General features: G+C 38.2%; 2 protein-coding genes across 2 annotated transcripts; one reads left to right on the top strand and one right to left on the bottom strand.

The window, feature by feature from the left end:
* Positions 1-75: 75 nt before the first annotated feature.
* Positions 76-19,529, bottom strand: LOC144655888 (uncharacterized). Its single transcript, XM_078516062.1, has 16 exons — positions 19,375-19,529; positions 17,594-17,699; positions 16,411-16,508; positions 15,467-15,626; positions 14,679-14,854; positions 13,907-14,081; positions 13,193-13,374; positions 12,645-12,735; positions 11,974-12,125; positions 11,733-11,880; positions 11,088-11,269; positions 10,472-10,616; positions 8,794-8,975; positions 8,150-8,321; positions 2,011-2,154; positions 76-1,609 (listed from the first exon to the last, which is right to left on the bottom strand). The coding sequence occupies exons 1-16, from the start codon at positions 19,401-19,403 to the stop codon at positions 1,346-1,348; spliced, it is 2,406 nt and encodes an 801-aa protein (XP_078372188.1). The 5' UTR covers positions 19,404-19,529; the 3' UTR covers positions 76-1,345.
* LOC144656428 (uncharacterized) lies at positions 3,193-6,242 on the top strand. The gene is made up of 2 exons (XM_078516650.1): positions 3,193-4,443; positions 6,102-6,242. Exon 1 carries the CDS (start codon positions 3,272-3,274, stop codon positions 4,436-4,438), a length of 1,167 nt encoding a protein of 388 aa, XP_078372776.1. The 5' UTR covers positions 3,193-3,271; the 3' UTR covers positions 4,439-4,443; positions 6,102-6,242.
* Positions 19,530-23,182: the final 3,653 nt, after the last annotated feature.

Raw genomic sequence — 23,182 nt, 5'->3', positions numbered from 1 at the left:
AACAGAAATGGTAACTCTTTTGGATAATAAAGAAATCCTAGGTCTTACTGATGTTTATAACTCCAGTCAACTTGGTTTAGTTGTAACCATTTATTTATATTTTTGGTTTACTTTTAGATAACATTTATTATAAAAACTGTTGACAGCATTTAACCTGTCAGCGCAATTGTATAGAGTTTGCTCAAGCTCAGAAATAAGCTCCAAGCGCAAAATGTCATAACCTTGCAATTGTAGGCTTCGCTATCAAGGCTATTTGGCTTTTAATTCTGATGGCCCCTCAGAATTAAAGTAAAGACTTTTTTCCCATGCTTTCTTCTTTTCTCCATTCCTATCCTCTTTTTACGGCTCACTTTCGAGTATTCTTTAGCGTTTTTCTGATTAAACGCGTTTCAAAACATTATTATTGCAATAGCCAAGTTTCATGTGATGACCATTTTTCAGGTAGCAGAATAGCCTGAATGAGCCCGCAGATGAATCTAAATGAAGTAGGGCTCTCAGCTTCCATGTTGCTCCGGAGGGGATTCAGTAAGGTGGCTGTTAACGGTTTTCAGCACTTTCCAGCTATTAAAACTTTCCAAAAAAATAGGGTGGCTCTGAAACCTCTCCGTATAATTTTTTTTCAACTTTGAAAAAAGTTGAATCTTTACATGGTGATTATACTCAACAATAAAAAATGGGGTCACCGAGCTCGTTTTTGGGTTATATAAGCACTTAAAGCCAAAATTTCGGTTGCTTTTAACAGGACATACTGTTGCTATGGTAACCAGTGACGTCAAGAAAATAACAAAAACGTGTTCAACAATTGTTGGGCATTTATCCGATGCCATTATTGTAGCATCGACTGATAAAGATTTGCAGTACTGACCTGTCAAAGTATAAGGGCTCGAAAGTGCTGAAAACCGTTACAAGCCACCTTAATTCATATTTTCCGACTAGCATCAGCGTATCTTTTTATGTGGGCAGGTATCTTATTAATCTTATCAAAAATACGATTATATAATTGATAAATTCGATTATATTCAGTTGTGGTGGTCTCTTATAATCCAGCCTCTGTTGGGGAATTACCAATAATTCGTTAATTAGCCCTCCATTTTATCAAAAAATTGCCCTTTACTGGCAATTAAATTCCATATAAGCCATTTCGCTCTCGGAGAAAAATTATATTTTCGTATTTGTCAATTTATGTTTTTTAGTGTTAATTCCTATTTCCGTCCTCCTGTTATCAGAGGAAGTTGATTATAATATGACCTTGCTACCTAAACTTTACAGCCCTTAATAACAAATACATATAGGTATCATCAACTGTTTAAACTACAGTCTTTATGATAGATTGAGCGACCCTCATTTAATTGTAAGACCAAACCGGTAACAGTCTCTTTTTCATAAACGTGATACAGCAGTTACTGGAAGAAGCTTTGCTCCCTGCGTCGTTTTCACCGTAGTTTTCAATCATGCTCTTGTTTTTGTTCCATCTATTCTCCAGTGCTTCTGCTTCTTTGATAAACGGCTGGCTGACTGCTGGGTCTAGAGTCTCGTTCTCGATCTGCCGACTAAGCTGCCTGACGCGGTCCACTTTGGATTGTTTTTGCTCCATCTCTCCATATCGTACCTGAATGTAAAAAAAATTATAGTAGATAAAGTCCTGGGAAGCACATGTCTTATGAGGTCTTGGTTTGTGGAATTAAATCAATCCTTAGTTTATTATTATAAATTAAATTAATTAAAATAAATAATCCAATTAACAGTTAAAAGAAATATCCCACTAGTGCATTTTTGTCTTCCTATCATACTTTTCACAAGGCATCGGTTGCTGGAATATTTGGGACACCTATTACATGAAAAATCTAACAAAGGTCATATGAAAGATGAGGTCATCTAAGTAGATGTATTTATTTTTAGGCAATCCTAAGTTCTGTCCTTCAAGGAAATACTAATTCGCAAGCAAGTTGGTAGGCGAAGATAAGGAAAATTAAACTGAAAAATTAAATAAAAGCGGCGCCAAATACTCACGTTAATTTTATCTTGAACTCTAGTCGCTTTCTTTGGATCCATATTTATGCTGAGTGAGTTTACCAGCCTTTCCGTCTCATCCATCCAATCATTCAGTGACTTGCTTTCTTTCTTTAACTCTTTCATCTTCTGATTTATGAGCGACTAAAAGTATTGTAATATGAAGAAACATAAGAAAAAGAAAAAAAGGAAAACTCCCTCGTTGAATATAATTTAAACATTACAAAGGATCGTACATTTTTAGCTAGACAATATGTGTATTAAGATGGCTTGTAAGGGTTGATATATTCCCATCTTTGGCATTCTATTACAGCTACCCTAATAATGTTGATGTTTAAATTTTAGTTCAAATTTAAGTCACCGTGATGTCAAAAATCGTTGCCATAGCAACGTCCAAAGTGGTCAAAGATTCCTTATATTTGACGTTTTAAGGCTGAAATCTTAAAAACTAGACGGTGAAAGGTTTTTTTGTTCATTTGTAAAACTTGCACAAGTTTGTACTAAAATATTTTCCTATTAAAACATTATTAGTATAACTGCGATAGAACACCAAAGACGGGCATGTCTAATTCTGACTAAACTATTACGAGCCATCCTAACACAATCAATACTGTATAATTAAATTCGACCATTCAGGGCTAGGTCCATCAACATTTGTCCAATTTTTTTATTTTGCGCTTATAAATATATGTTGTAAGTCAAATTGGTTTTCAGCTTAAATCTGTAGATTAAATCTGTAAGTTAATCTGTTTCAACCTGAAGATAATACTCTCACAATGATATAAAACAATTTAAATTCATTAAAAGAATTCCCAATAAATATATTCAAAAGAGTGCTACAGTATCTTCAGGTTGACACAACATAAACACTGTCCTTTGCTTTTTCAAACATGGTTAAGCTTGTTTGACTTGTTAAATCAAGGTACCGTAATGATTCGATTTAGCGCCCGGGGCGCTTATTTACTTTTGGCATCTCAAGGGAGGGCGCTTATTCGGGACAGGGCGCTTATTCAATTCTCTTTCGATATGTTCCGCATTATGGGATAATTATGCATACTTCATTCCAACTTACTGGTCAGCGGTCACATTTCAAAGAGTTATTCAAATGCAAATTAGTGACAATATAAACCCCAGAATCTGGCCTGGCAAACCAGTTCTTCCTTTCGTGCTTACAAGGTCAGCGTTTACGTTCGTATTTACGTCTCTTTTTGGATTCGTTGCTCTTTGTGTCGATTTTTTACGTTTATATTTCTCATGCTTTATGTTTTTTCTCTCCGTGTTGATTTACTTTCAGCTTCCTTCGAGGTTCAAGCTGAGTGTATTTTCGTCTTCAGTGACTTGTACTGACTTCGCAGCTCGACCACGTGCAATGGAGTCGTCGGAAGGTTCGAACATTCTACCACTGGAACCCAACGTGGTGGTTAAGAATGGCCCTGAAGAGGTTGTTGGTACCGAAGAAGATAACTTTGAATTTGATTTGGACGAGCTGAAGGAACAACTTGGCATTGATAAAATTTTTGACAAGCTCGAATTTCTTGCCGAGGCATTTGTCCCACGGACTGAGCACTCTGGTTCAGGGGCTCAAGTTTCTAAGTCCGTTGCAGAAGCTGCTGATGGGGCTTTTGACCCCACAGCTCCGGTAGTTGTACCTGATGATTCTTCATTGAAAGATGAGGAGTTTAAACTCCCTTCAGTTTTCGAGGAGACCGAGAGCTTTGGGCCCGCAGTGGCCGAAATTATAGCTAAACGAGTCAACGATGCGTGTTGCAAAAAGGCTATGGACAACAAACTAAAGGAGCTTTATGAGAAATATAAAACGCCAGACAATTGCAAGTATCTGTGTGTTCCAAAAGTAAATTCGGAACTGTGGAATAACTTGTCCAAAGAGGCCAAGAATAAGGACCTTGGTCTTCAAGAAGTCCAAAAGGGTGTCGTTAAAGCCACCCAGCCTATTATTCAGCTATTTGAAATAGCATTAAAGGCTCGAAAGGACAAATCTATGATTGATTCAAATTCTTTGCTGCCCATGTTGGCGGATGCCGTGACCTTTCTTGGGCACGCCTCTTTTCTCACCTCGTTGAAGAGAAGGGAATTTCTTAAACCTGAAATTGCTAAACCTTATCAATCAGTTTGTAACAAGTCTAATGTTATTACGACTTTTCTTTTTGGCGACGAGTTGCCAAAACATATCAAAGAGATTGGCGAAGTGAATAAGATTTCTAAAAGGGTGTCTGGTCGCCCTAATGCCTTTAAAAACACAGTTTATTCATACAAGAGTGGTGCTGATGGTAGGACCTACCAGCAGAGATCAAGTGGAAGAAGAACCACTTTTTTAAGCTACCGAGGTCGTGGAGGACGTTTCCAAGACAGGAATCAAGTGCCAAGACGCTCAGAGAGCAGCACAAAAACTTCAAAGGACAAAGCATAGGCGAGGTACGTCCTTTGCCTTTGACTCAGGCCGGTAGTTTATTGAATAATTTACCCAAATGGAGGAAAATCACCAGTGATCCTTGGATCTTAGAAACTGTATCAGGGTATCACCTTGAGTTTGAATCCCTTCCTTATCAGTCTAAGCCTCCCAAGCTACCCACTTTCAGTGCAAAGGAGACAGAATTAATTGAGGCTGAGATCAACAAGCTCATTTCTAAAGGGGCCATTTCTGAAGTTCATCCTTGTCATGATGAATTCATTTCAAACTTGTTTTTGGTTCCCAAGAAAACTGGTGATTTCCGTCCAGTTATTAACTTGAAGCCATTGAATCAGTTTGTTCAGAAAATTCACTTTAAGATGGAGAATATTCGGATGGCTTTAAATTCTATCTCCCCTGGGGACTACATGGTTTCCATTGACCTCAAGGACGCATATTTCAGCGTGCCTATTTTTCATCCTCATAGGAAATATTTGCGTTTTCTGTGGAGTTCCAGGCGTTTTGAATTTAGTTGTTTGCCCTTTGGGTACAGACTTGCCCCCAGGGTGTTCACCAAGATTTTCAAGCCTATCATGGCCTATTTCAGATTCCTTGGCTTCAGGGTCTTTATTTTCATTGATGATATCTTGCTTGTTGCAAGTTCCTCTCAAGAATGTTTAGATCAACTATCGATTATAATGCACACCCTGCAAGGGTTGGGGTTTATAGTTAATGTTGATAAGTCTCAATTGATACCAGTAACTGAAATTCAGTATTTGGGTTTTATAATAAACTCTATTTTACTGAGACTTCAGTTGCCACAAGGAAAACTTGAGAAAATAGTATCAGCTTGTACTCAGCTTCTAGCTAAAGAAAGACCGTCTGTTCGAGACGTGGCCAGAGTTTCGGGGCTCCTAGTCTCTGCACTTCCAGCAGTAAGATATCTTCAACTCCATTATCGCTCTTTGGAGTTGTGCAAGACTCAAGCTTTGTCTCCAGACCTTGACTATGATAAGCTACTTACCTTGAGCTCCCAGGCCCGGTTGGATTTACACTGGGTAGTGGAAAACATTTCTAAATTTAATGGAAAATTTTTCAAAGAGCCGAAAATTGATGTTTACATTGAAAGTGATGCCAGTTTGACTGGTTGGGGTGCTGCTTGTGATGATCAGTCTGCTAGTGGCAGATGGTCTCCAGGTGAATTACAATATCACATTAATTACCTGGAACTTTTGGCAGCTTTTCATGCCTTGCAATGTTTTGTTTCTAATTCGAAATCCATTCATGTCAGATTAGCTCTTGATAATTCTACTGCGGTAGCTTATATCAATAGCATGGGGGGTACAAAATCTCCCGTATTAGATTCTTTATCTAGATCTATGTGGGACTGGTGCATGTCAAGGGACATTCATATCTCTGCCCAACATATTCCTGGCAAAGCGAATGTTAAAGCAGATACACTATCGAGGGAAATTTATTCAAATTTGGAGTGGTCCCTTGATGACAAGGTTTTTCACAGGATTATTTCTCAAACCTTTGTTCCAGAGATAGACTTATTTGCATCCAGATTAAATGCAAAGACTGCTAAATTTATCTCCTGGCATCCAGATCCAGGTGCTATGGCTTATGATGCTTTTAGTATGAGTTGGTCTAATATGAGCTGTTATGCCTTTCCTCCATTTAGCCTGTTACCTCGAGTGCTGGCCAAAATTATCAACGACGAGGCCTTAGTTCTGTTAATTGCTCCAGTGTGGCCTACCCAGAGTTGGTAACCACTTTTGCTACAGTTGTTAATAGATCATCCAATCAGGCTACCTCGACGGGACAATCTTCTACTTCTTCCTCACAGTCAGGAACAACATCCTCTAAGGAACAAACTGGATTTGGCCGCTTGGACACTATCCGGAAAACTCTCTCGGACAAGGGATTTTCTAAAGAATCAATTGACATCATCTGTGCTTCATGGACAACTGGCACTGAGAAACAGTACAAAGGAGTGTGGAACAAGTGGGTTGGCTGGTGTCATCAGAAACAAAAAGATTTATTTCAAGCCTGTGTAGACCAAGTTGCTAATTTCTTAACTGACTGTTATCATGAGGGCAAAGGATATAGTACCATCAATACTTATCGTTCAGCACTTTCTACGACACTAAACTCAGTGAGTGATGATAAGCAATCCATTGGTTCACATCCCTTGATAGTGAGATTACTCAAGGGAATTTATCTTCTCAGACCACCAACTCCTAGATACTCTTCTACGTGGGACGTTTCCAAGGTGACTGATTATTTAAAGACTTTAGCTCCTTTAAATGAGCTAAGTTTCAAGTCATTGACTCTGAAGACAGTTATGCTTTGTGCTCTTGCCTCAGCCCAAAGAGAGCAAACATTATGTGCATTAGACCTTAATTGTATGAAAGAGTCCGAGAATTCAATTAGTTTTCTTGTAACTGAGCGTTTAAAGACTTCCAAGCCAGGAAAATCCCTTGAGGTGGTTTTTCCGTCATCAGACTGTACCTTAATTTGTCCTGTGGCTGCATTTAAGGAGTATATTTCTCGTACGGCAGCACTTAGAGTTTCAGATAATGGCATGTTTGTTTCAAAACTGTTTTTATCATTTATTAAGCCATATAATCCTATTTCAACAGCAACTGTTGCTAGGTGGATTAAGTCAGTGTTACAATCTGCAGGGATTGACACATCAGTATTTAAGGCTCACAGTGTTAGAGGGGCTGCTACTACGCATGCCTATATTACAGGTGTTCCAATTTCTCAGATTCTTAAGATGGCAGATTGGTCTAATGAGCGTACTTTTCGCAAGCATTACCTAAGAGTCCCAGACAAGGATGTATAAGAGCCAAGTTTATGCCTTTGTTAATAAATGACCTCATTTATGTTATATACATTGTACTTGTTTTTACAAGGGTCTTGTTGGCCGCGGTTCTTTGAAATCGCATAATTATCCCATAATGCGGAACATATCGAAAGAGAAATTAAAATTAGACGAGAGGTACTTACCTTGAAGTGTAATTGTAGTTCTCTAAGATATGTGGAGCATTATGGGATAATGCTTCCCACCCTTTTTGCCATTATAGCCTTTATAATCATATTCCCACCCTGGTGTTTGTGGACCTTGGCCAAGTTTACACTCCAGGAAGAACTGGTTTGCCAGGCCAGATTCTGGGGTTTATATTGTCACTAATTTGCATTGGAATAACTCTTTGAAATGTGACCGCTGACCAGTAAGTTGGAATGAAGTATGCATAATTACCCCATAATGCTCCACATATCTTAGAGAACTACAATTACACTTCAAGGTAAGTACCTCTCGTCTAATTTTAATTTTTTTGAGAAACAACCAAATGTTCAAAACAAAACTTAAATAAATATTAAAATAACTAACAATAACAGAAACTGTAATAGTAACAAATTGTTAAAAGTCAGTTACTTTTAAAAGAATTGCTCATTTTATCAGTGAATATATTCATGCACGGTAAGGTGAATGTTCATGAAATTTATCTGCGATAACTAACAATAAGAAAACCTTATAACAGCGGGGGCGCTTATTAGAATGGGGGCGCTTATTGACAAAAACACATTTGAAGGGGGGCGCTTATTCGGAAGGGGGCGCTTATTGGAAGGAGGGCGCTAAATCGAATCATTACGGTAGTTTGATCAGTCGTTCGACTAGTTTGAAGTTTCACTGTCACGGACAGGGATCGTATTGTCACTAACCTCGTAAGTAACTTTCTTCTTGAAAAAATGGTGTTTTGGCTCAACAAATCCTTCATCCGTTTGTGAAGACTGGTCATCATCAGGCGCAGAGTGTGCAACAGACACGGCGGAAGCAACCATAACCTCATTAACAGCAGTGGCTTTCTCAATTTTTAGCAATGACTCAGAAATCCTAGGAGAAAATAAAATAAGGAGTCCAAAATTTTGAAAAAAAAATTCCTTTTGCTGTCTTGCAATGTCATGATTAAGGGTTTGTGTCTGGCGCGTGATATGGAAGACATTAGACCGTGACGAGTGAATATACCTAGAAAAGAAACGTGATTTGTGAATTTATGACTAAGTCTGTTCTTAATGTATACATGACCTATCAATTTGGTTACAATTTATGTGTGAAATGGGATCATGACCCCACGCTTCATAACCCCCTTTCCCTTGCTACTCTTAGGACATTTCGTGGCTTTTAAATTTTTACATATTATGAGCATTCAATTTCTGGAAATTGTTGTAAGATCGTACTAGGCCTTTCTACCTCGCCGGAAAGTAATTAGTTGCAAGACGGAGAAACGCTTTTGAAGTTGTCACCTCCTACATGAGGAACACTGTTTTTTTAATTAAGTTTCATTAAAATAAATATGAGAACCGACCTCTTTTTCTTGTCTTCTGCCTCAGCTCTTAGTCGCTCGAGCCTGTCCTCGAGTTCCTCGGTCTCATGTGTGATGGTTTTTCCGGTCTCTTCCGTGACAAGATCTCTCCGCTGAACCTCTCTTGCCACGTCAACGGCTCCGCTGACAGAAACTTCATACGAACTTATCTTATTCATGATTTCCTAAGTACATTAAAACAATGATATCGTAAAGACCTTAAGTCAAACCATTTTACAAACAACTCTTGGAGGTTGGCTGTGGGAGGCATGGTGGTTCATATATACCATGTTTTAAATTCACTGCGCGTTTATGAAACCATTAGATCACAAATATGCAGCTATATGTCATCTTAATCTGGAACTACAAGGTCTACTCGCATGAGACAAAAAATCCTTCAAGTAGACAGTACTTTAGTTCCTTAGTGGGAGTGTGGCACTAAACATTCCGTTCATTCTCTTCGAAGGGCTTCGTCAATCCTTTAATTGTCGAATTGTCTAAACAAGTCGTTGATTTGCTTCATTCTGTAACTGATTGTATCAAGCAATTTAAGCCTACTCAAGTCTAACTTGCTATTGCTACATTGGTCTGATCTCGGAAGCAGTCTTGAGAGATACGGACTTCTCAGTTTCTGCTCGATCTAGACAAAGACTTCAGACTTCCTTGAACGCCGTCTAGGCGTTTTAGTCGACCTTATGGATGAAGAAAACCTCTTAGCATCCTCTAGAGAAAATCTCTCTCTAGCGTCGTTAAAGGCATCGAAAATGACCATCGTATTTGGTGAAATATGAAAATAACCTCTTAAAACGGTGAAGGAACATTTCAATAACACAGCAAATACAAAAGAAGGTACGGATGGCCAAAAGTGACGAAGATTGCAACGGATTGCGATATGGGTTTATGAAATATTGTTGGGCTGAACAGTTTTCAAATTTAGCCACTATTGCTTGTAACTTTAAATTATAACGCCCGGTAGACACATTTGGTTGTAAGAGGGTCTGAATGGGGGGTCCACATGTCGGTGTCGGTTAAATCCTACTTTGTCGGTTGTCGGTTGCCTTTGTCGGTTGTCGGTCAAGGACTTTTGTACGCAGGTATGTCCCCTCTGCACGGTTCGTCTTTCGATTCGTCTCAGCTCGTCATCTCCCGCGACCGTCTCATGCAGGCACCAGAGATGTCCTCTCCTCCTTGGCGCTTCCTACGGCTCTCCTCTCCGTGATCCACTATATCCCCGACCCCTACATGCTCGAGGCCCTCCTCCCTACTCCTCTCCCCCTCTCCTGTCACCACTCCACGCGCGATCACAGCGGGACCCTTTGCCTCATCCAGCCACTTCTCCCTCCCTGCTCCGGTGACGGAACTAACTTGATTGGTGTGGTTCTTCACTGACATTCCTAGCTGCATTTCATGCTTTCTTTCTTCACGTCCGTATACATCGAACCATGTCGTTGTCGGTTGATTTGTCGCTTCGTATTCTTCCTCGTTGTCGGTGTCGGTATTTTTCTCCTGTCGCTGTCGTTACCCCATTCAACCCTCTTGTAATGAAGCTATGGTTTTGTCATTTGGATCCATAGGAGTAATTTCTTTCCCAACATTAATTTTCATAGCAATTATAAACTGAGTATTAACTCAGCCGTGATACAGTCCCCTTACTACGATCAACAAGGGGATTTTACGTCACCTTGTGCTTTATTTCCTCCTCACGCAACGCTTTCATATCATCTTCTGGGATTTTAAGTGAGTTAATATCATCTTCCAGGTCATCAAGGTTGTTGTTAACTCTTCCCATCCACTGACCACCCATGATCAAAATAGCTTGCACCAGGCTAAAAGTGCAACGGACATAATATGTTCATTTTGTAACTTAACGTTTTTCTGTTAAAGAGCATAAAGGACATATTTCCGTATTGTTCATTAACACGAAAGTGTGTTTACCTTAAATCATTTCCATTTTTTGCAAAATCATTTAAGATTTTTTTTAATCAAGCCATTTTAAAAGACGAATTCAGTATAAAGAACTCTATCCCTCGACACACCTTACCGCTTGATTGGTAGAGGGGACATAATGGTTGCTGCCTGATGTCATGCACCATCATCGTAGGAAAATGGCTTGAGATAAAAGACCATTATATGTTTTCCTCATAATGGTTCGTTAAAGTTGAAATGGTAGTTTTCGCTGATTGACCAAGACGTAAAGTCGGTTGTAGTGTGTTACTTAAGTAAAAGTCTATTCAGTTTTTAAAAATTAACAAAAAAACCCTTTGCATAAGACAAACTGTTTCAGACATCAGACCTACCGTTCTTTATTGACGTCATGGGCGCGCCACATTTCCTCCCATCTGGAGTTCAAATCATCAACCTTTCGTCGTAATCTTTCACGACTTTCGTCTTTCATCAATTTTTTATCTTCACTTTTGTCGAAGGTCTCCTTTACCAAACGAAAGTTATTGTCTTCCTGTGTCATCTTTCGTTCCAAATCCTAAGGAAGTAAGTTTTTCATTAACGAATAAGTCAGATTAAATTAACCAGATGAACGTTAAGCTGAGAAAAAAATAAAAATAAAACCAGAGACAAGGCTAATTTTCATTTCGGTACATTATATGTTTGAGAGCTTGCAGTAAGTCCATTGCTGGCGGCTTTATTGTATAGTGGTCCCGGGTTAGTGGTTAATCGTTTGTTCCGCTACGCAAAAGCCCCTGTTCAGTTACTGAAACATGTTTTGTTCAGAAGCTTTCTTCTAAACTGCGTAAGATGCTGCGTTACTTCTTTTGAAGATCTCTAAAGCCTTTCTAGCTTTTTTATTAGCAGTTCCATCACATAATTATTTTGTATATCCACTGTTACAGACAGCATAAGTTTAAAATCAAAGTTTTCTGAGCGGGGAGTGCTCGCTGCTATCTTGCTCTTACCAAAAAATAAAACGCCTATTCTTTTCCACTCACCTGAATATCGTCCAGTTGTCCCCTAACCTCTTGAATGTTAGACCCAACAGCAGAAAATTCCTGCAACGATTCTTCATCCAGGTCATTGAGCGCCTTCCAACAAGTGATCAGTGAAGAATCAAATGCTTTAACCGACTCGTCATGAATCCTGAAAAAAGAGGACAATCAATTCAATGATCCTAATTATTTATTTAAACGTACGTACATAGTTTCGTTTAATGACTCTAGAATGTACATTAACCTTTCTTTTTCTCTTTCGGTCCTTGGTCTTAGCTTCATTTTCTCTTCTTCTGCAAACATCTTTTTAACGCTCTTCATTGAGTCGTTTATTTTCTGTTCGTTGTTTTTAGTCTCGTCCTCCTTGTGAAACGGTGTAATGACCTTGGGTGGCGGCTGGAAAATAAAACAAAAATAAGGCACAGTGACACGTTTATATGAAAGTAAATAATATTATTGGTAGCAGGAGCTGTCAAGCGGAGTGGGAGAGGGTGAGTTAAGAGAAGGAGTATAAATAAAAGGATTTTGTGAAAAATGGTTATTCGTGGAAAAGTTTTCAACTGAGTGTCGTAAAACCAAATTCAAAGTAATCACTCTGGCCAATCACAAAGAACGCAAACAATCCAGTGATCCAATCAAAACTCGAAGTTAACACATATAGCCGGCGCGAAACGCGGGAAAACGTGCGCGAGCGAGTCACGGTTAGTTTTGGGTTTACTTCTAATTGGATGAGAAAGTGGCGTTCTTTTTTTAAACCAATCACCAATAGAAATTATGCAAAACCAAGGAAAATGCAAATTACTTTCGACACTCAAGTGAAAACCGCTTTACAGAAAAAAGACTCGGCCAAGTGGTATAAGATGTATAAATAATTCATATCGTTTGTATAAGAAAATCTGCACTTGTTTATCATACCCTGTGATTTGGTTGCACTGTGACTTCCACTATGTCCTTTTCTTTCTTTTCCGCAGGTTTCTTTGTCAACTGATCAATAGTGCTGTGCAACCTATGGACGCAGCAATTATATTAAACAACTATTATAATATATTATATTGGGGTTTTTTTTTTTGAATTAAGATGGGGGGGGGGGGGGGAAAAAAAAAAGGGCCCCAAAGAAAAAAAAAAAAAATAAAAAAAAAAAAAAAAAAAAAAAAAAAAAAAAAAAAAAAAAAATAAACCCCAAAAAAACACTTCAACAGGACAAACTTTAACTACAAACCTTGGCCCTCATTCCTTATCGAATTAGAATTTAGAATTTTGGTTTTTGTGGAGGGAGGAAAGCTGAAGATCCCGGAGAAAAACCCTCGGAGCAAGGAAGAGAACCAACAACAAACTCAACTCACATATGACGCCAGGTCCAGGAATCGAACCCGGGCCACCATGGGTCATTCACTAATTCGAGACAAATAAGACTAAGTGACTTAATTTAAAATATTTATCTTCGTAGAAAATTCACGTCTTACTTGTTTTGTATTCCCATCAACTTGTCACAGTTTGCCGTGTATCTGGCTCCCAGGGCTTCTTTGTTTGCGTTCACCCTTTCTGTATCTCCTTGGTCCAGGCGGCCGCTGTTCAAAAGTGCGTCTGCCTCACGATTTACTTCTTCCAAATTAGGTTTGCGGTTTTGAATGTTCTTGAGGTGATCCTGATTTGGTAAAAATATTGCCGCAAAACGTCATAAAATTTCATAATAGTTAAATGTTCTTAGACTTGAATTTTTTTGCTCATGGCTCTAGGCCGCAGCAACAAAATAAACATTAAAAAGATCGTCGACCGCCTTCTGCTGAGATAATTAGGGAGAGCGCAAGTTTGCAAATCACAACTATTTGTTCGAAACTGATTCTGACCGACCAGCATCTCATCGTCCTAAAATATGTAAGACGACGAGTGCTTTCCAGCTAAAACTCAAGCTTACAAGGACACGGATATAAGGCTTATACTGTGGTTTTAAGGCTCGTTGTTGACACCACAACAAAAATAGTTATGTTCTTTCTAAAAGGAGGCAAACGAAACGGTTCAGAAAAATACAATTATGGAGACATGTTCTCCTTGTGTTGCTCACCAGTAACGTTTGAGACAAAACGAAGCAAACCTCTTTTTAGTTAAAATGGACTAGAAGCAGGCCTACTGTAACGGTATCTTGAGCGAGTTCCTAAATCAGCAAAGAAATACAGTACCTTATTTTTTCTCAACTTTTCCTTTAGAGCAGGAATTGTAGTTGCACTTTCAGAGTTTTCTTCATCTATGACCTTCTCGTTGAAATAAAACCAGGTGTTGAAGGTGTCACTTTTCTCGTACCACTTATTCAGATTCTTGTATTCCCGATCAACTTCCAAAGTTAGTGTTTCCAGGCTGAAAAAGATACAAAGTTGCTTCAGTTTGCCGGAGACCAAACTAAGTCCGCAGTTTAGTAACTCAGTGAGTAGTTGCTTAGCAACTCTCAGTTGGAATGTATGAACGACTTGTGTACACGTCTACGCAAGTCGTTGATACACTGTCTCTAAATTTTTCCAGCACGTGAAAAGCTACGCGTCAGTGGAAACCCACCATAACTCTTACAGTGGAATAACTCCATTTTGACTTAAATTGCCAACGAGGCATTTTTAAGTCGACATTCCCTTTTTCCTATTAATTTTTTTAGGGATAACGCTCAAAAGAAAAAAAGGCAGGGTTATTTCTAACACTTAAAACTGATTACTGTTTAGTTTATTCTCCTATTTCCAGTTTGTCTAGTAGACCTTAGTACTAGAGCTGCTTGCTCGAAATTGCATTGCAATAATACTTAATTGTGGAATAACCTTGCACTCGGCCTATGATCTCGTTTAAATCTCTCAAAATCTCTCCTATTTGACTCACACATGCAGGTGCTGGACGTTACCACAAGTTTAAAAATTTTCGACTATTAATTACTTACATTTCCGCCTTAACAAACTGAGACTTTCACCTCACCTGTTGCTTTTGTTAATCACGTTTTCACAAAGAGAATTCCAACGCGACGTCAAGACTTGCACATCTTTAGATATTGGATCATTTAAATTCGAGTCCTGTTCTTGAAATATTTTGTTTGCCAAGTTGGTCAAATCATCAGCTGGATTAATCTGGCTTACAATGTCTGTTATCAAAGCCTGAAACAAAAGCAGATCGAGGCAAGGTAGTTTTATGATATGTGAATGGTGCGAACGCGAAATCGACGACCGGAAATTGCAGAATGACGAAATCGCGAGCCGACCAAAATAATGTGGCCAATAAGAAGTTGAGGAAAAAGAAACTAAGCTCGCAGTTCAGCTACTCCAGCTCTTACGGGCGCGAGTAAAAAAAAAAAAACCTTTTTCCGAACGGAAATTCAATTTTCAGCGCTTAGTACAAAATAAGTATCATGAATCTGAATTTTTTTAGGATTGATGTTTTTGTACTATAGTTAACTTCATGGCCTTAAACCTTTCTTTTATGAAGTTGAATGTAATTTTCTACCTGTACTGTAGTAATTGACCAATAGAAAATCCAAAAAGTTAATTTGTTTTTTTTTTAATCAAGCAAGTGAAGAAATTCTTTACTACCTAACCCTAAGGCAGCGCCATACTTTAAGCATTCAACCGTCAGTGGGGATGATCTTTAGAAGAAGATCTGGCTTGATGGGCTATTGGTCCACGGAGTGAAAATTGGACGTGAAAGATGTGTTTAAAACCTTTCTCACCCCGCTGTAGACAATCATCTGATAAGCTGCATTATTCCCTTACCTCATAATCTTGTGTTTCGTTTATCACTTGATGCAGCTGAAGGTATTTGCCCGGACTTTTCGTTTTGGCCCAGGAAGGAAGAGCTTCTTTTACAGAGCCAACAAATGAGGTTTTCCTTTGCTTTCTGTGATTCTGGATTTCTTTTAATTTTGCCAGAGATCTGGATAAGGAAAAGAAGGGATTAGAATTAATGGAAATTTACTTTATATGTTGGTTTATTCCGTTGGTGAAATTGCCAGGGCCTTGTGATTTAAGTGCGGTAACTCAACTTTCATTGTTTCTGAATTCAAAAAAATTCAAGAAGGTCTTAAAATGGATTTACATGACGTCTTCAGTAAGATAAAAAATTGAAGAAATATAAAGCATAAAGGAATACTCGAAAAATATACTCGTTTTAATTATAAGACCTGGAATTAACAGGTCTAGCAGTGTATTTATTTAATGAGAAATGTCTTACGAAGGTAATGAGTTGTCTGTATTATGCGACTTTCCACAAACTGGAGTTCTACTATAGCTAGCGAGAAAGCCGTTCAGTGACAGGTAAAGTTTGTTCTAACAAACTTCCACTCCATCTTACATACAACTTTTGAAAGGCGTAAGTTACCAACCAAAAACCTATGTAATATAAATTATTTTGTAAACATTTCAGGCCATTGATTGAAAACATTACTGATATGGTGCTACCTTTGCTGTCTCTATTACCATTAACATGTAGCGTCAAAATGTTACAGTAAAATATCTCCAAAGAGACTCTTTTTTGAAGGCTGACACTGAGATTGGGTCCCTGCCGTGCTTAAAAAAGAGACTCCTTGCCCGTACTATCTCAGAATCTTCAGCATCTGGTGTAGCCCGACTCTTTCTGAAAAAAGTCGTCTCCCTAACACGGATAGAGTTGGTCCTGACGATGTCCGTCTTAGAGAATTGGCGCATTGCTTGTTACGTACCTTGACAGTTTTCGTTTTGCGTCATTCAAATAAGGCTGCCAATCAAGAATATACTTTTCATCGCCTCTAGTAGAAAGAGATTTGGAGGATTCTTTGTCCTAAAAAAGAAATGATAATTAGTGCTATACTTTGCATTAAACAGTTGCTATCCTTAGTCAGTCAAACACTTTGTAGTGTTTTTATAAAGGTGGCATAGAAACTAAATGGATGAAACTATGTATAACCTATTTAGGCCCTCTGAAACATGCATCCATTTGTCAATTCGCCGTTCCGAGGTTGCGCAGGGGACTGGGGCGAGTTTTTAATTTTAAGCAATCGATAATCTGACTCCATCACATAGAAGAACTCGGTGAGATTGGTCATTTGACCAAGTTTGACGCTTTTAGGATGAACAGAGACGAAGTTATGGGCCTTGAAACATGGTTAAAAATCCATACAAACGTCTCTTATTTTGAGACAGCGTCCCCCAAAACCATATAAACTCTTAAATTTTTTATGATTTTTGTGACACTCTTAAAAATGGGCAAACATAGTGTTTTTCATCTTAGTTTCTTTCAAATAATGGGTCTTTGGCAGGATTTTACGGCTGTCACAAAATGGATAAAAATTTTAAGAGTTTTTATGGTTTTGGGGGACGCTGGCTTACAATTAGAGACGTTTGTATGGATTTTAAACCATGTTTCAAGGTCCATAACTTCGTTTCTGTTCATCTTGAAAGCATGAAACTTGGTCAAATGACCAATCTCACCGTGATCTTTCATGTGGTGGTGTCAGATTATCGATTACTTAAGATTTGAAGCTCGCCCCAGTCCCCTGCGCAACCTCGGAACGGCCAATATTAAGTTATTCATCGAGACAAACGGTCAAAACACTGAACATTTTTCGATTTCAAGACTATATTTGCTATTAGTACAGACATTCATCGACTTGAAAATTTTTTAGGCGTACTGGCTTTTCCTTTTTCGTTCTTCACGAGAAAAACAAATTAAACTTCAATTCGTTTAATGTTACAATTACAAAACGGACAGCTTTAGGACTGAAACAGTAGAAGGTCATGTCTAAAAAGGCGAAGAGGGGGTTGTCTTGTATATTTGTAGTTTTGTTCAATGCTTAAAGTGAGCTTCGTTATATATTATTTAAAGTAACGCATGCGCCTCACCGTACAAGAGGAGTCCTAACTTACCAGTTTTTTTAAGGATTCGCATTTCTTGGCTCTGTCCTCCAGGTCACGCAAGGCTCGATTAAATACTATACCTTTTTTCCTAAAATCCTCGGCCAATTCTTCAGTACTATAAGACCAAAGATACATTTCTTAGTTTTACTTAAGGGAAGGGGCTTTAAATAAACATTTAGCGGGAATTTCTGCACGAGTACTATCCTATATTTCGCGGAGAACAGGCACAGTAAACATTTAGTTCAGAAAAAGGAAAATGAAATTAAAAATTGTTAATTGTAACGAAAGCGAATCACTTGCAGTGCCCACAACATTTTGTTCCATAGAGTAGATACGAGAGAGCGACGTCCGACCGAAATTACAATGTTTTCATCACGTGATACGCCTGAAAAAAAAAAAAATGATCACTCTACTTATTTTCTTTCTTTTTGGTCAATGTAAATACGGACAGTTTTCAATAATTGTCTTTGCTTCATTTGTTATGTTAATACGATTTATAACAAGTTTTCAGTATACATAGATTGTTTATAGCCATAAAAGATAACTCGTTATTCCTCGAAGGTTGTTGTTAATATTTGCACCGCTTTTAGGTAAAAAGAGGAACCAGGCATTTGTAGAAAAGTGCCACCTTGACCGACTGGAAATGGCGATTTAAAGGAATGTAAATTTTTCTTCGCAGTCCATTAAACAATCTACTTGTAGAAAGAGGTAGAACGTTTTATAATTCGTTAAAAACTGTTTTGATTGCCTTGAATAACGATCTTAAAGGAGCTGGTATACAATAATGTTCACTTTTCTATTAAATTATTAGTAAAAGTGTTATTATATTAGAGTTACATGTAAAAATATTAACTCTGATGCAGAATTTAATTAATTCTGCAACATTTACGCCTTTATTCGGTTCACTGCTTTAATCGTTCATTCCATTTAAAAATAGAATAACAGTTCCATTTCATCTTTGAACACTTTACTCTTAAGACAGTTAGACTTCATTTTATGTCTTTATTATCATTTATTTTATCGAAAGGACCTAGAGACCAAAATAATAAAGAATTCAAAACTACTTACAAGAAGAATCGAGAGAAAATTGACCAACTTACTGATATATTTTGATGTTCAAAATAATCATGAAAGTCATATAAAAATTATTTTTCTGATGAATTTGGTCTAGATCACAACTCTTAAAGAGACTGGTTAGTCCGTATTACTGAACCCCATGTAAAATCACGCGCATTCTTTCTCGAGTAATCTTTTCTTCGTGTAGCTGGCGACCGAAGAAGTGTGACACATAGAAATAAGCTTCCAAAAATTGAATTGCAAGACAATAATAGATACTTCACAGCTTCCTTCCGTCAAATGCAGTGCAAAATGCGACACTGGTCCTACCCAATGCCAACGTTACCAAGCGGCCATCGTCAGTTTGCAGCACTAAACAAATGACATTCTCAAAACACTTAAAAACACTGGTACCTCAGTTTGTTATTCTAGCGATGCATAACGTTATTTTCCACTCGATCGAGAATCCTATCCAAATAATACTCTTTCCTGTATTGGGAGCATTAATAAATCCACTGCTTGTACATGTTGACAGTAATTTAATCCTACCGTTAAATCCTGTTTTGTGACCGAGTATTAATCTTCGAAATCTCTCTGTCCACAGTTTAAAAGGTTGTTTTGAAATTAGCTTATTTGTCAAGAATTGTTATTAACAGATAATCATACATGTTGCTGCAGTGGGCAGTGGCTATAGAAGCACTTAAGAACACGCAACTCACAGATGTATATCTCACCTGTTAACCCTATACTTCTGCGATGCCATACTGACTCAAGTCAAACTCTCCTTGTTCTATCTCGCTCCTGGAGATTAATATCAGCAATCACGTTCTAGAGATACAGAGTGCCTCCGCAACTTGTTGAGATTTGCATAACGGGAATATTGACACAAAACATTCCTTGTAGTGGGCTTTGTTTTGCATTTGAAAGAAATCGTGATCCACTTCTGTTGTTTTGCCGCAAATAGCGATACGGACGAGGGACTATTTAAAAGTCATTGTTAGTTTACTATTAAAGTTTACAGCTTACTTTCGTCTGGGTGAAATAGCTTTTATACAAGGGAATTTGACTTGATGAGTGTCAACCTCGTGCTACATTACCAAACTGTGTGAAAAAACTCAACGGCAGCTTTCTATTCCCGCAAGATTTCTCGGAGACAAAAGAGAATTCAACAATGACTGTGAAGGTCAAAAATACCACAAGATCCTTTATTCTAGTGTCTTAAAATTGCTTTTACATTTCAAGTTTATTTATTTATTTATTTCTGTAAACTTGTTCACAGCGAAAGGCGAATAACCCTTTCACCAATGCTCCTTTTAAATCTTCTGTCCTAAGTTATTAGGACAAAGTAATTGTTGGTGCTAGAAAATGCGTCGTAATACCGGAGCGGTCGAAAGGTGGGGCTCCAATGCAATGTATGTGTTTCGTTTTCTAGAAGCAGGAATATTTTTGCACGCTCTATTGGATGCCACCGCAGCAAATAAGCTCACCTCAGCCCGAGTCCTCCCTCTGTCGACTCCTCTCCGTAAGCACCAAATCCGAGACTATTGCTTTCACTTTGTTGTATTAAAACCGATTCTTTTGCTCTCATCGATTTCCGTACCGAACTATCACATAACTCACCTATACGGCTATTGCATAAACGGTAATTATTTCTGTGCGAGATAGTGACTTGAATAAAACGTCAATTTGCGTTAATTTATTGCGGTTTTCAGTGATAAATGCAAACTCTGAAATTCAATCCTCAGTCAACGGTTTACGCTTTTTGCTACCGTCAATCATCTTAGGCCATCCCAATAAAATGTTTCGTTTCCCATCGCCCCGTCTTTTGTGATGATGGGTCGGTCGGTCGGGCAAAAAAAAAAAAGGAAAAAACACTTGGGTTCCAGAGAAGGCCGGGCTGCTAAGTAAGAAAGCCTGATTACAAAGTCAACTCGAAAACGTGGTCTTTTCGTTCGTTATTCCTTATCAAATGTTTAAACAGTCTTTAAATAACGTAGTATCGATGTTTATTAAAGACAAAGACATCATATACTAATCGTTGTTAATAAAACAAGATCGTGTGCTTGTAAATTGAAGTACTTGCTTCTTTAACTAGTGAATCTGGAATTTTTTTTTTTTACTTTTCGAAAAAAATGGGTCGGTCGGGCGATGGGAAACGAAACATTTTATTGGGATGGCCTTAGCAGACCTCTCGGGAAACAGATGTTCACTTCAACCGGGTCAAAAGGTCACGTCTTTCAGTTGTGATTGGTAGATTTCTATCCATTTCGTTTGTTTCTGTTTTTCATGTCTCGTTGGCTGTCGCCATATATGATTGACGGCAACGGAAAACGCAATCGTTAGTTGGAGAGTTCAGAGTTCACATTCAATAGGCAAAGAATAGCACGACTAATGAGTAATCGTTTTGGTTTTTCTTCACTCAGATGACAAGTATTCATAAAATACTCGTCATCATCTCGCTTAAAACTTTACAAAAGGACACTGATATGTAAAATTAAACCTTTATTTGTCAGAATTTATTGAGTACGTTTATGGTATTCCTGTTGCTCCAGATCATGCACAAGGTGAATGGGTAACCTGTGTCGAAACAAGGAGAAAGCAAAAGAAATTAAATTAAGTATTTACATGTTTTGCATTTATATTTATTTACTTTATCTTTTAATAATTTTATTTGCGTTACGCTTTTGATCTATTTACATATTAGTATAAATCTACTAGCGTTCTATCACGAATGCTGTTCTCTGATTGGCTACGCTACTCACTATCTATTCTGTTGTAGAAGGTGGGTAGCGAAACAGCGTGCGGTTGTCAACAGAATGGTCGCCGCTTTTTCGCTTTTAAATTGACCGTAAAGAAGGACTTGGATTATTTACTATTCCAGGCGATGTTGGAGAAGATAAAGACTGTACCGAAATATGTAATGAAGATTTTACACGGTAAGAAAAGCAATTAATATTCATTTACGCTTTTAAAAGCGGGCGAATCTATAATTTTATAAGTTCAGTTTATATCAAAAGCCTAACCAGGACTGAGTAAACATTTGAGGCCTAGGAAGGCTTCAATTTCATGACTTTTATGAATCGCACATCTCAAGGGATAAACAAACAATGATAAAAAAAGTTTTGTCCAAGAATTATCCCTTATTGCGAAGCAATGATGGAAATATTTTTCTGCAAGAGTTATATCAAATTGCTGCCCAAGGGGAAAAGGCCAACCTGATCTCGTACCCAGGTGTTAACTCACTTCGTAGGAAACATCTGGTCAAGTTCGCTCATTTCGCCATTCTGATTGGTTGATAAACAACATCAGCATTTGCGCGCGGATGATGCAAACTTTGTCTTGCACGCGCGCACCGTGCGTAAGCGTTTAAGGAAAAATTTAGATTTTAAGGCTTTTAAAAAAACGCTTTCTTGTTTTGCACGTTACTAAACTGAACTAGCTACCCAGTTTTACAGTTTGAAGTTTATGCCTGTAGGACAATCTATTATAAAATAACCCTTTCCGTGAGTAAAAAGATGGTTGAAAACTTTTCAAATCTGAGGCGTACAGCGCGCCCCTTTTTTCACCGGCGTCGACAGCTGGGTTGAGGATTTGAATTTAACAGCAAAACATGAGGGGCGCCATTTTTTTCTTTCCCATCTCTATTGTGTAACTTGTCTTTCCTTGTATAGGAAAGTAGTTCATGACCTATTTACAACGGCCAAGTGAGCTTTTCATTCACTAAATTGCCGAGCATGCGTAGTCGCGTCGTGTGTCAGATTTCAGACTCATTTGACGCGAGCAAAATCCGACTGTACCAGATGTAAAATCCGACTGTACCCTCTTACCGAGGGTTGAGAAGAATTGGGTACGAGATTAAAGGCCACCCTCTTCTAAAACACCGTATCACCGTATGGCCGCTTATGGGAGCTTACCCAGCTAGTAATAACCGGACGGACGGGGATAACGACAAAACAAACACTGAAATATGGTACTGTAACCACTGTAAAATCATTGTGACGAACAGCGATGTGAAGTTGATTGATAAAAACAAGACCCGGAGGTTGTTAATAGGATTTTCTATTGGGTGTCTGCTTACGGGAGCTTAAAAAACAAAAAAAAAGTCTAAGTCGTAATCTCTGAAAGTGTCCGCAGCCGCTTACGGGAATGTCCGTTTACGAGAATGTAAACTACATAGTTTGTATGGGATTTAAAACGGGGTTTCAAATAAGGCAGCCGTAGGTAGAGCTGTCCGCTCACGAGAGTGTCCGTTAAGAGAGCTTCGACTGTACTAAAAATCTCACCTTAAGATTTATCTTTGGTCGCACGAAACAGCATACTTCATCAGACTTGCATGCGTCTTTGGTCTCAAGTTTAAGATAGTTAAAAGGACAATATCCTGTGTCTGGTTGACTTTTAAGACATACAGCCCACTTAGTGTCAATTTGACTCCCGCATTTACCATCAACACGCACAGCTAGGATTGATAAAGAATTTAAAAAAAAGTTATTAAATGTAAAATTGAAGCTATTTTTTTAATACTATAAATAATACGCTTACCTA

The sequence above is a fragment of the Oculina patagonica genome, chromosome 6 (assembly GCF_052425735.1).
Source record: "Oculina patagonica isolate OP01 chromosome 6, crgOcupat, whole genome shotgun sequence".
NCBI lineage: Eukaryota > Metazoa > Cnidaria > Anthozoa > Scleractinia > Oculinidae > Oculina > Oculina patagonica.
Note: the sequence above shows the minus strand (reverse complement) of the source record. Positions and strands in the feature narration are given on the sequence as shown.

Coding starts and splice junctions, on each gene's coding strand:
- LOC144656428 (XM_078516650.1), top strand. CDS start 3,272: ATGTTTTTTCTCTCCGTGTTGATTTACTTTCAGCTTCCTTCGAGGTTC.
- LOC144655888 (XM_078516062.1), bottom strand. CDS start 19,403: ATGGCATCGCAGAAGTATAGGGTTAACAG. Junction 13,375..13,906: donor AAAAGTTGAGAAAAAATAAG/GTACTGTATTTC, acceptor TTACCAAATCAG/GATCACCTCAAGAACATTCA. Junction 11,881..11,973: donor ACCGAAAGAGAAAAAGAAAG/GTTAATGTACAT, acceptor CTCTTTTTTCAG/GATTCATGACGAGTCGGTTA.